The sequence below is a fragment of the Tachyglossus aculeatus genome, chromosome 4 (genome assembly GCF_015852505.1).
Source record: "Tachyglossus aculeatus isolate mTacAcu1 chromosome 4, mTacAcu1.pri, whole genome shotgun sequence".
In the NCBI taxonomy this organism is placed as follows: domain Eukaryota; kingdom Metazoa; phylum Chordata; class Mammalia; order Monotremata; family Tachyglossidae; genus Tachyglossus; species Tachyglossus aculeatus.
The window spans coordinates 101,029,440-101,043,319 of NC_052069.1; the positions used below are offsets into that span (position 1 = coordinate 101,029,440).

The 13,880-nt window shown below is 43.5% G+C and overlaps 1 protein-coding gene across 1 annotated transcript in view; it reads right to left on the reverse strand.

The window, feature by feature from the left end:
• Positions 1-13,315, reverse strand: part of PBX3 (PBX homeobox 3) — a 217,042-nt gene extending 203,727 nt beyond the window's left edge. The window contains 3 exon segments of the mRNA XM_038745553.1: positions 10,681-10,754; positions 12,915-13,024; positions 13,026-13,315. Coding sequence (XP_038601481.1) covers positions 10,681-10,754; positions 12,915-13,024; positions 13,026-13,118 — 277 coding nt within the window. The 5' untranslated portion in view covers positions 13,119-13,315.
• Between the last annotated feature and the right edge of the window lie 565 nt (positions 13,316-13,880).

Below are 13,880 nucleotides of genomic sequence, written 5' to 3' on the forward strand. Positions count from 1 at the left end.
CACACACACACACACACACACACACACACACACACACACACACACACACACACACACACACACACACACACCCCCCCCCCCCCCCCCAACAAATACCACAATAGTAGTGGTCTCTCCAGGGTTTGGCCAAATCGAGTGCCGGGGCAAAAAAAAAGGGGTTCGCCACCTTTGAGAACCATCCCTAAGGAGGGCGCATCCCTCCAGGCCTGACACCGTTCAGAAGGGGGGCTTGGGAGGGGAATTGAGGAGGGAAGGGGTCCACGACATCCTCACCACCCCCCTGTTGGATGATAACTAACAAGCCTGCCCCCCACCCTCCCTGGAAAACCTGGGTCTATCACCTTCCTCAGAAAGAGCACAATCAATGGTCAACGACCGACTGAAAACCACCCTTAAATTTCGAAGTTACAGTATTTTCCAAGCATTCCACATGGCGCATGGCTCAGAGGCCAGGCAAAACGGTAGGTGAGAGGGCTTCTTGGCTTCTTTTAAATTTCAGCATCATGGGGTTTACACAACACTGGGAAACATTTCTATCACTGGACAAATGAGTTTCCTGCTTCGGATTACCACGTCTACTGAAAAAAATAAATTTTTTTCATCAACATGGTGACTTTAGATAAAATAAAAAATAGCTCACGTAATACACTGACATTCCGGGACGTATGTAGATGGAGTCAATCGTTGAATTTTTAGACATTCAATTTCCATGCTTGGTCACAGTCAGAAGGTCAAGAACTAAGGAGTCGATAAGTTCCCTAGGAGATCAGGGACATCATATCACCGCTCTAACAAGTGGTGAGCAAGAAGCAATTTCGAAGTCTCACACACAGGGTTATAAGTTTTCTTCATTTCTCTACTGATTTTAACAAAAAGAAAGAAATACGATGTAGGAAATCTGAGAGTTTCCTCTCTATTTGAATAACAAGTGAAAAATCTAAAAATACCTCCACTGTATGTTATTACCAACTGTATCACTGAGTTTTATAGTGACAGGACTGTGCTATAATTTTTGAGAAAACCTCAGCATAAAGCTCCATAAACCCAACCATTCCTGTAATGTATCACCTTATCTAGCACACAATCATTTCTACAACTTTTCATGTTAGTATAATTTGTTCAAAAATGGTAATAAATATATCCCTGAAGTCAGAGAGGAATCATTGCACAATCTACTGGAACTTGTTCTTACTAGTGGTACCAAAATGCAGGGTAACGGAAAATAAAACACCTCCGCACTTATTTTGTGCAATTAAAGAGGCCCACCGCTTATATCTTTTCATAGGCCCACCTTTGAAATCAACATTTTATGTCACCCGGCATAACTGTACGATGATTTTTGTGAGCAATTATCCCAAAACTAAAACATGGACCGTTGTCAGTTGGTGGCAGAGTTCTTTCTTTCATAATAAATATAAAATCAATTTCCTGTTGCAGTTTCACTCCAAGTTAAAAATGATTGATCAGACTATGAATTCCAAATACTTTCATGATGCTATACTTTGTGTGTAAAAGAGAGACGCGTCAGGGAGATGAGAGAGAAGAGAAACACAGAGAGACAACAGAGGGACGCTTAAGGGAGGAAGGAAAGAAAAGGAGAGAAACATAACCTAGAAGGCCGCATTGGTTGTAGTCTTCATCAATCAATCAATCAATCGTATTTATTGAGCACTTATTGTGTGCAGAGCACTGTACTAAGCGCCTGGGAAGTGCAAGTCGGCAACACATAGAGACAGTCCCTACCCAACATCGGGCTCACAGTTGGTTGTAGTCTTCATTAACCGGGCCTGGGACACCAGCCTTTCGGTAGACACTCGTTTTAAAGACTCCTTGACAGAAGGTATATGCAAGCTTGACATTTCATTTTTAGAGACATAAAACAGATCACAATACTTTCCCTCATGCCACTCCAGTAACAAAATAGTAAGAGTGGACTTGCCAACGCCAGTTTCACCGACCTCCTATTGTCCGTGGTGTGTGACTTACAGAAACTGGGAAATTAACCTTCAAAATGCATTTCCAAATCAAAGTCAAAGGGAAATTTCACAAGTAATTTGCCCGTAATGAAGATGCCATGATTTCACTAATTTGGGGAGTATCAGTAAGGGGGAAAAGACTTGACCATAGCCACGTATTTCATTTAGACAAGCAGTAGTCAGTAGAAGCACTAAGTGCTGTCTCTGAAAATATAATCAGGACTTTAGTCTCAGGAGGAACCGTTATTTACTTCTCTGAATTCATATTCCTAACTTCCATTAACATTAATGGGAGTTACCTAGGTACACAGAGGAGAAACTAGACCCCTCAGTGTGCACGCATGGCAGCTGGGCTGGTTTGATAACCCATATGGCTCTGAGAAGTTGATATGGTTTATTGGGTCTCCATTCATATAGACAGTGGTGGAATGCAGATGCCAGAACCAGGCCCCTATATCACTGCCAACAGTACACATACCCTCTTTTCTAACCAGACTCCTGAGAGCTACAGGGGCATCAACTCAAAACTACTGAGGCTCAGCTCAAAGATAATTTTAACCTACAACATTCCCTAAGCAGGCTTTCAGAGAATGATCTATGAATGGAAGACATAATATTCAGCCCAGGGAAAACCAGGAGATAAATAAAGAGGCTTCATTGACTTTTCCTCTTTTATTCACTTGTTTCCCTTTATTTTGTGGTCAGATCATAGAAAGTCAAGTACAAAACCCACATTCGGTTCAGAAAGCTAAAGGCTTGACCAATAAAGATGAGCATGTACAGGGTTAAATATGAAATTCCATCTTTGGCATCCAATTACGACAAGTTCCGCAAGGGTCTCTGAACAGAGATCTTATGCATCATAGGTACTCTAATAAATAAGTTCAGTAAGTGAGTAAGGGGGCAGAGTTTAAGTATCAGCTGAGAAATCTCCCCGCTTTTATGGATTTAAGCCAGTAACTTAATGTTACTATAATGTAGCTTCTTGCAGTTGAATAAAATCTATGGCTAGTGTAACAACTCCTTACTTTTCTATATGAGCTAAAATATCTTTAAGATTTTCACAGTAAAGGAACTGGCTATAACCAAATGGGGATGATTAAGTTGATCGGATTAGAACTCACACAGTAAGACCAGGGAAAATGTTCTGGCCAAGTTGACTCTTGAGGGAAAACAGTAACCTTGGTAATCACTCAAGAAGAGAACTAAGCAATACCTGAAATAATACCAAATCATTACTGGACCCCAAATTTCTGGTACTTTGTTACTGTACGGCAACACAAGAAACAAATAAATTTTCTTGTTCAGCATCTCACATTAGAGAAATTAATATTCAAACAAAGCCATTAACGAGAAGTTTAAATAATCATAGAAGGGGGAAAAAGAACCACCAATGTTCTAGAAGCTTCTCTAGACCTTTCAATCAATTTTATTTATATGCAAAACCAAGAGAAACTCAGAAAAAACAAAGCTCCTCCTGATGCTAAAGCTCTCAATTTACTGACAGGCAAATGGCTTCATGCTGCCACTTAATCTCATTTCTTGCATAATGCCCTCTAATTAGCATATCAAAGTGAATTAATACTTCTAGGGCATTAGCAATGGGGAAATCTGCTCCAGGCTCACAATAGCAGTTAAGAGAGAGCCAAGAAATCCTCAAAAACACCACAAACCACTTTGCATTGCAAAACTGTTCAATTTATTTATCCTCTCTCCCTCTAAACACTTATACCGCACACTGTTTTACTACTGTTCACCAAACAAAATGATAATTGCCAAAGTTACCAGCATCTGTAATGCCTGTTTAGAATCTTAATTTAGATTATGTTGTAGATAATCTTAATATGCCTCAATTTATTATTTTGCTATTGCTAACATATGGACTATGAAATTGTTGACATTTTCACCAGTTTATTTGAATTCTGGATAAATTGAACTTGGTTGCAGTTTAAAATTTTAATAAGGAATTTTTTTTTTAATGTAGCAAGCCACCTGCTGGACACGGAGGACAAGAAAGTAAAGCTCTGAAAGCTGGTTAATTCAAAATCCCCCAAAACACTAAGACACAGCATGTGCAGTACCTGCCAGATAATTTTAGGCATTCTGAAAAATCCATGTCACTGAATTATTTTCACACTGCATTCCCATTTCTTACGACAGGAGGAAAAAAGAAAAGGTTACGCAGAATAAATGAAAAAATGAATAACCTTGCCTTACATTTTTAACTGCTAAATTCAATCTCATTACTTTTTTCACTAACAAGTATAAAATTCTTCAAAAATATCTACAATTCATTTTCTTCTAATAAATATTAGGAAATATTTATGACCCATTTCCAATCCCAAATCACTTATTAATATTGCAAAACTAAATCAAGAATGAGATGATCCTATTCTGGCTTAATTTTTGACATAGGCCTTCAAAATCTGGCCTAATCATAAAATAAACTTCATCTGATACATTTAAAATGCACGGGAGAATATTAAACGTGTTTGGCTAAAGTTTATGACTTATGGAAGAAAAAAAAACAAAGGTTAGCTACGCGGACTCCATTCTGGCCGAAAGCATGGGTAAAAAGAATAAAGTTGAGGGTGAATATGTTTTTTCAAAAAGGTTCTTCCCCTTTATTTTTTTTTTATGGATTTCCCTAGACAAGTCAGGATATTGGCTAGTGCACTTTATATGCTGAAAAAATAATCCTATCCCACAAGCCCTGGTATCCAAGTGAAAAGCATTAATTTACTAGTGTTTCTGAACCACTCAAACTTTATAAAAGCTGTAAAAGCAACAGCTGATAAACTTTTAATATTTCCTATCAGATCCTAATATAAAGTATTTACTCTTCATACTTAGAAGTGGGAGTGAGATACTAGAAGTAAGCAAACGGGGCAAAAGGTCAACATGAAGGTAAAAAAAATACGCTTTGTTATGCAGGTGTTATCTAAATCACGCTGATGATCACCTCGTTAAAGGTGTAGCATTAAACAAAGCTGCTGAGAAAATAAACAAAACATTCTTCTCTAAGTGTCAACTCAGAGAATACAAACAACAAGGTAATTCCACCAATTAAACAAGAAAGAGGAAATGATCTAAATCCTTTTTGGAGGTGTTCTACAGAGATGAAGTATTTATTCAATTTACTTGCATATATCCAATTACCTAGGCTCCTACATGATGCCCTTAATATTGCCATACAGATTAAAAAACAGAAAAAAAAAAAAACCAAGATGACTAAGGAATGTGGACCCCTCCTGCATCAGAAATGATCTTTAATCAAGTTTGGAAACTTCTCATTCATGATGAGAATACGTAATTTATTCACCTTATGTAAAAGAACATGTACTGAAATCGAAGAATTCACACCATCTGTGAAATGGATATCTGCACGTTTCATTGCAATTTGACAATTCTACTACCAGGGTAGGCTGCAGCTTGGCCTGGTTTAAAATCACCATTTTCTATCCTCATTAGCATACTACTGATTTGGTGGAAATGACATAAAATAAAATGATAATAGATATAGATATAAAATAAAATAGATAATATTAAGGCAAGAAAGGAAGCAGCTTTGAATAGCACAACATAAAAAATTCTGTTTTCATAATAAAATGAAGCCCAATAAAAATAAGGCAGAAAAGAATGATCTTTCCAGATCAAGTTAGTATTGATAAGTAGGTCCAATTTTATCTTATTGGAAATGGAGAGAGGCTGGAAACACAGACCCATGTAATCACGTTGAAGCGTATTTGTTACTAACTAGATCAAGAATCTCTAAAAATGATGTGGCACGAAGTGAACCTGCAGTTATCAGTCTTAGAAAGGCCCTACTCCACTCAGGCTTTCTGCCTGAGGATGGAGAGAGGCCAAAGGGGAGCAGTTCGAGAATTAAACAAACATCCCGTCACCTCTCCAGATCCCCTTCCCAAGGAAAATTTCAAACAAGTTGGCAAAGTCTGAGCAAAGGAAATCAAGTAGCTGATAGAAAGACCAGGTTCTTAAATCACTTAAAAAATAAAAAAGTTACTCCAAAAAGCAACGCAATTAATTTATGGTGATATATTGGCTTTGTGTTTCGCGTTTAAGCGAATGCTGTACACCTTTTTACTCTCGTCGTTTAACAGACAGAAGCATTTTACTACTAACAATTTTCAAGTTAATCAATAACAAAAAATTAATCATGCAGAGAAAGAACTAAATTTATACGTTTTAACTACATGATGGTCCCTACAAATTATACCATATTAAATGACAGCGTAAAAGATTAATTTGCATTTTCCTAGCAATTTCCAGGGGTTTTTTATTTTTTTTTCAGGTAATGTTTAAATCCACTGGATACTGAAGTATTACGTAGCATTGCACAAGGAGGAATAAAATACAACTGAAAGCAGTTATATTGTTACAAGACGAGAAACAAGGTCTTTTTCTAGAGCAGTCATTTGAAAGATGGCACCTCAGCCAGGGAAAGGGGCTTAAAACCAGTTTCTAACCCTTTCAGGCCAGAATAGAGTAAGAAGCAGTGTTCTGGACTGAGAGCACTACGTAGCTTTTAATCATCAGAGTGACATGCTATGACCAGTTACATTTGTAGCAATCAAAATAAAAGGTTTCATCTTATATCGGTCCACAGAATGAAAAAAAAATCTCATTTTTAAGTCCTGCTCTTTATCTATTTTTCATATCTAAAAACCTTTTCACTCTTTCTGGAGAGGCTTGTTTTAAAGGTAGAACATTTTTAATGATCACCTTCTTCCCCTCTCTTTGGACATAAAAAATACTTCAACCAGCCCAACCAGCCAAGCAGGCCTTTCTCTTCCCCTGCGGACACCTCCTGCAGTCGAGAAGTTCATTAAGTTTTATGATCTTCCCAAGTCAGTCTTGCTTATAAGCCTCACAAAGGCCACAAATCTGGCAAACCATCATGTATGCCATTAGGCATTACCAGTAAATGAATGCTGTTTAGGGTTTGTGGTGGCAATAAATCATGGTTTGGCTGGCAACTATCAACATTGAGTTTTTTAACCTATAATTTTAAAAAAAAAAGTGAAAGTAAAAGGTTCACCAAAAAAAGATGATATATGAGAAGCTCTTCAGCTCTCTATGGATATGATTCAGATTACAGACGACAGTTTTACATTTCATAGGGAAATACCTGCACTTACCAGAGATTTTTTGTTGTTGTTCTTAAAAGAATCTGCACACCCAAAACCGGGGCTGGGGCATACAGAGAGCCCTAGGATTTTAGATTTAGCAGGAAATGGCAAGTTTTTTCAAAAACTAGGGAAAGTTCCTACAAAGAAAATCTCCATGTTTGATACTATTAGAGAGGAAGATACAAGGGCAGGCAATAAAAGGGATCACAGTGACGAGTGCCATTTAAAGGTGTATTTAAAGAACAGCTAACCAAAGACTACTCTAAAATAAAGGGCAAAAATACCTGCGTTACCTCCTATTACAGGAATTAAAACTTGCTTTTGCTAACAAAAATATGATCACTGCCTCGATGGGAAGAGTCTGATTCTCTGTGGTTATCCTTAAGAATATTCAAAATTACCTACACTTCTCAACTGCAAGGTGTAGGAAAGACAGAGTGATTCCAAAAATCACCATACAATAGATTTTACAAAACAGAAAGCACCCTGGAGAAAGCTACAAACATCTCAGTACGGCTAAATTCCCTTACCCTTGAATGGAAAAAAAAATAGGGTTCAAATGGCTAATCAATTGATTTAAACTTGGAGAGAAAGGCGCCTTTTCATAGTGTATGGCATTTCCCATTTATAGAATGAGGGTTTTCCTCTAACTCCTTGATTTCTATCTTATTGGTACAGTGCTCCCTGCTTTGTGGCTTGTTTTAGGTGAGGTCAATTGAAAGGACATTATACAGACGGCAAATTTTCTCCCCCTCCCCCTCTGCCTTATGAAGAATGGAGGAATCCGAAATGCTCAGTGGTTTCCATTACAAATGCCAAGGTAAACTTTCCCTAGATAATACAGAATTAAACACTGGGGTACAAGATTAGTTAAATAAAATGATCTAAAGGAAAAGCAGTAAAAACAATTAGAAACAGGCCTCCTCTAAGTATATCGCAGAATGTTTATCCTTCAAGTTCAAAATGTTTTACAAGCAGATGACTGTCTGGGCTGATTCTTACGGAAACAGATTATAGGGGGGAAAAAAGTGGGGGGGGCGGGGGCTGGAATTGGCTGACATCTTCTTTGCTTTGGTAACACTTACTAATGTCTATACAGCTGTTTCATCTCAACTGGAAGATCCTGAGTGAATGTTCCCTTCTGGGACCAGTTTTGGAGGGAGAGGTGGGGAGTGTCAAGGGAAAGAAGAGAAAGAGATTCACCCGCCCCATCAATCACTCGGTGCTTTAATCCCGTCTCTCTTGAGCTTCTGGAGCTGGCAGGATCATGTCTTCGCCCAGATGGACACTTTTTACTCTTTGTTGGCTCTTAGCTATTTTACAAAAACGAGAGAAATTTGCAAACTTGGCTCCACTAGTTGAACGCAAAAGCAGGACCTTAAAAGTTATCACTGAGAGCCCCAGAAACATTTCACAACGTAGAATCTCTTCCCTTGTCAGGTGCCTTCTAGAATTTAAACAGCCACAGCCCTACCAAGTCCCCTCTGCCACTAATCCCTGTCTCTAAAAGACTTGTTTTCTTCTTAACTCACCTTTGACATATGGTTGATTACATTTCCCCACCCCCACCTCGAAACAGTGCAACTAAGCCCTGAGCAAATAAGCAACTGAAGGACTTAGCCTTCTTAACTGAGTCCTGCCAGCATAAAATTATTAAAGGAGGGGAGGTAGTTGCTTAGTTCTGAATCTGGCTAAACAAAACACACACACACACACACACAATATTTTAGGAGAGATAAGAAAATATATACAAAACAAACTGGGAAGGTGAAAGAGTGAGGGATGGAGTGGAGGAGAAGGGGTGTTTTACTATGATTAAAGCATATGTGGGGGGGGGGGGAGAGATACCGTTCCCTTTATCCGGAGTAATATAATGCAATATAAAACAGAATCAATCTTAATATTCACAACACAGTCAATACCCCAGTGCTTAGCTGTCAGCAGAAACTGAAGTGGAGTCCTGATAGCAAGAAAACCATTGGACATTAAGCAACATAATTTACTGAGAACTATGCACTTTTAGGCTTCTGAGTGAAGAATCGCCATGATTTAATGTCTTATTTACAGTCAAGATAAAAAAATTTTGCACGCAGTTTAAGCATGCTAAGCTATCCAACACTAACTCAAAATTGATATGCATATACCTTTGTATCGGTGATTACGTCTTTAAAATTATCATCACATAGGATACATTTTAAAAAGATCACCTCGACATTGAGATCTGACAGGATCTCTCTCTCTCTCTCTCTCTCTCTCTCACACACACACACACACACACACACACACACACGCTGAAAATGTACATACATCTATCTCGGAAAAAAGGCAGCAAACTACCATCTCAACTTTCTTGGGAGACCCCACTGTGGATAAAATAATATTTTACAGCTAAGCCCTGTTTAAGTGAATGACATAAATAGGTCTACTGTCCTCGACTAAGCCATACATGCATTTGATCTTGCAATCCTATCATCCTATACTGTTCTGAACTTTTAACTTTTCTTCTTTACCTCGATTAAAAGAAGAGACTTAAAATGTCAAGCTTCCAAAATGAAAAATAGGTGAAATCCTCCAACTCGCTCAATGCACTGATCCCCATGCCACGCGAGGGTAACGTATTTGGGAAACCACACTCAACCTGGACGCAACCGAAGGCCCCTTTTTCTGGAACCCAGGCACTCATCCCATCAGTTTAAACCGAACAAAGCCAGAAGTTTAAAAATAAATCTGAGCGAATGGATTGCAGCAGCCGCACAACTGAACCTGTCCTTTGCCAGTCCCTTCAGGTCTGCAAAACTGTCCCCCCCTTTTCTAAACACCCTGCCTCGATCTCAGAACCACTGGGCTTTCTCATCTTCTCCCTTCCTCCACTTCGCTCCTAAAGCCCGCGTGCGTTACAGTCGCAGAAATGACTAATGTCAATCTCCACACGCGATCACCCTTCCGCGTTTCCTTCCACTACAATTATTCGCCGCACGCGGCACGCTGATTTAAAAAAGAAAAGAAAAGAAGTAAAAAAAAAAAAAACGCCACGCCAATCCTGGGGTTCAAGCACATGTTTTCTTCTACTGGTAAAGCCGAGGCCCCAGATGGCGTAAGGAAAACAAAAAGTTGCCGGCGATGCTTCCTCTCGGGGACTCTGCAACTGGCATCCAGATTCGCATCGCTCCTTGAAAAAACTGACATAATAAACAAGGCAGAAGGAGAGGGAGTGAGACGGTGGCTTGGCCGCTGGCTCCTCGCAGCTACTTTCCTCCTGGCGCCAGAGGACTGGCTCGGCGAACGATGACACCCGGTCGCTTTCATCTACATTTCATTTTACATGGGGAATATGAATTGTAAAATTGACTCCAGATTTATTGCGGTTCCCCCCCCCTTCGAAGATCGGGAGGAGGAAAAGAGGGAATGATCAAAGATGGCGGTGCCCAAAGCAAGAGGCTCCTACCCTGGAAGAATCAAAGCAGCAGGATCTTTTCCCTAATCTAAGAGGGGGCTTTGGGGAGGGGAAAGGGGACTGTGAAAGAGGGGACCCCGGAGTCCGCCCTGCTTCTTACCCGTTTTCTCTTTGATTTCGCACAGGACACTGAAGAGAGCGGGCTTCATCCTGTGACAGTTCAATGCGTGTTTCCTGAAAGAAACAGATGGGGGGGGATCAGGGGGGGAAAACACAAACAAACCAGGTATTTGCCTCACCTTTGGATAACATGGCGCCTTTCTTCGCGTTGGGCCTGGAAAGATGTCATTTTCCCGCCGCGCTTGGGGAAGACACGTTTGGGGCGAAAAAGCGCCTGAAGTTTAATGGGTCGAAGAGGAAGGGGGCTTGGGAGGCCGCTCTAAGCGTGGGAGAGGAGTCAATCAATCAATCAATCCATCCATCGTATTTATTGAGCGCTTGCTGTGTGCAGAGCACTGTGCCAAGCGCTTGGGAAGGACAAGTTGGCGACATATAGGGACGGTCCCTACCCAACAGTGGGCTCACAGTCTAAAAGTCCCGGCCGTTGGTGCTGGACCCGAGGTGCCAAGTGGCAAACATCAACAACCAACCGTGAGATGGGTGGGTGGGGGAGAAAAAGAGCTCAATTTGAGGGAGACGGGCAAATTCGGGGGGCACCGGGATAAGCAGGGGTGCCAGCCGCTTGAGGAAGTTTGGGGGGGCAAACCGGCCCACCAACGGTTACTTTCCAACCGTTCCTTCCCCTGGCACCAGATCCCCTGCCACCCCGGAGGGCAACAACTGTGTTCCAGGGTGACCTTTCACCCCTCCCCCAAAAAAACGGATTAATAGGGGGGTGACATTTGGAAGGATCGATTTTCTATTTTCACAAGTGGGGAGGGAGAAGGGCTGCTGTCCCCCCCGCTTGCGGCCACGTCTTGGCACTTTCCCTCCCTGCCCTCTCCCTGGATTCGGGGGGAAAGTTGGAAAAAAAGTCTAAGCGGATCGGCCCCCCAACCTCCTCGGGCAGGCTCAGAGCAAAAAGCGTGTCTGCCGAAGCCAGGAAAAAAAAAAAAGGAGGGGAAAGAAGGTATAGCTATCTATTTTTAAAAAAACAGTCCCCTTTCCTCCTCTGAAATCTCACCAACTCGGAAACTACAACTGTTTGGGGGTGGAGGGGGTGTATTTTATTTCAATCAATCAATCAATCGTATTTATTGAGCGCTCACTGTGTGCAGGGCACTGGACTAAGCGCTTGGGAAGTTGGCAACATACACAGTCCCTACCGAACAGTGGGCTCGCAGTCTAAAAGGGGGAGACGGAGAACAAAACCAAACACACTAACAAAATATAATAAATGGAATAGATATCTACAAGTAAAACAGAGTACTAAATATGTACAAACACACATACAGGTGCTGTGGGGAAGGGAAGGGGGTAAGATGGGGGGGATGGAGAGGGGGACGAGGGGGAGCCCTCCGTCCTATCAATCAGCCAATCGATCGTATTGATTGAGCGCTTACCGGGTGCAGAGCACTGTACTAAGCGCTTGGTAAGTTGGTGTAAAATAGAGTAATAAATATGTACAAACATACATACAGGTGCTGCGGGGAAGGGAAGGGGGTAAGATGGGGGGGATGGAGAGGGGGACGAGGGGGAGCCCCCCGTCCTATCAATCAGCCAATCGATCGTATTGATTGAGCGCTTACCGGGTGCAGAGCACTGTACTAAGCGCTTGGGAAGTTGGTGTAAAATAGAGTAATAAATATGTACAAACATACATACAGGTGCTGCGGGGAAGGGAAGGAGGTAAGATGGGGGGGATGGAGAGGGGGACGAGGGGGAGCCCCCCGTCCTATCAATCAGCCAATCGATCGTATTGATTGAGCGCTTACCGGGTGCAGAGCACTGTACTAAGCGCTTGGGAAGTTGGCGTAAAATAGAGTAATAAATATGTACCAACATACATACAGGTGCTGCGGGGAAGGGAAGGGGGTAAGATGGGGAGGATGGAGAGGGGGACGAGGGGGAGCCCCCCGTCCTATCAATCAGCCAATCGATCGTATTGATTGAGCGCTTACCGGGTGCAGAGCACTGTACTAAGCGCTTGGGAAGTTGGCAACATATGGAGACAGTCCCTACCCAACAGTGGGCCCGCTGTCCTAGAGGACCGGTCAGATTTCTCGAACCCCCTGTCCCTCTACGTTGCCAACCTGTCCTCCCCGAGCGCTTAGTGCAGTGCTCCGCACCCAGTAAGCGCTCACTCCATACGACGGGGAGGGGGATTTCTCGGGAAAAGTCGACGGTTCAGACCCGGCCCGAGGGAGGGGGGGGGGGGAAGGGGGCGACACCAACTTCGCTTGCGCCTCGTCCAGGCTCTGGTCGGTGATGGTCATGATCTGGTGGAGGATGTCGCCGATGTCCTGCTTCCTGCCGTCGCCGTCCTCGTGGCCGTGCGGGGGGGGGCGGCGGGGGCGGCAGGGCCATGCCCCCCTGCACCGAGTGGCCGGCCAGGTTCACCCCGGCCAGGGTCTGCAGCATCCTCGACTGATCGTCCATCGCGCGCGCGCGCGCGGTGCACCGGGACCGGGAGGCTGGGAAGCAGGCGGTGCTGCTGCTCCCGCCAGCGCGGTTTTCCCCCGCCGAGTTGCCTGCACGCCCCCACCCCCGGCCGGCCGAGGCGGGAGCGGGGGCCCGCGGCTCCCCCGGGGCGGGGCCGAAAGTTTGCAACGGGGCGGCCGCTACAGCGGCGGAGCTTGCTGGACGCTCGGCGGGCGCGCGGGGGGCCCCCGGGCGCCGGACGGTGCACGGACCCGGGAACCGGGGCGGGAGGGGAGGGGGGGGGAGCGCGCGCCAGCCCCGGGCAGGCCCCGCCCCTTTGGGGGCGTGTCCTCATCTCCCATTGGCCGCCGCCGTCGCCGAAGCCACGCCCCCTCCTCGTCGCCGGGAGAGCGCCCCCCCCCCTCCCGCGCGCGGAGGGCTCGTCATTCATTCGTTCCGTCGTAGTCAATCAATCGTATGTATTGAGCGCTTACTATGTGCAGAGCGCTGTGCCAAGCGCTTGGGAAGGACGAGTTGGCAACACATAGAGACGGTCGTAATCAATCAATCAATCGTGTTTATGGAGCGCTTGCTGTGCGCAGAGCGCTGTGCTAAGCGCTTGGGAAGGACGAGTTGGCAACACATAGAGACGGTCGTAATCAATCAATCAATCGTGTTTATGGAGCGCTTGCTAGGTGAAGAGCACTGTGCTAAGCGCTTGGGAAGGACGAGTTGGCAACATATAGAGACGGTCGTAATCAATCAATCAATCAATCGTGT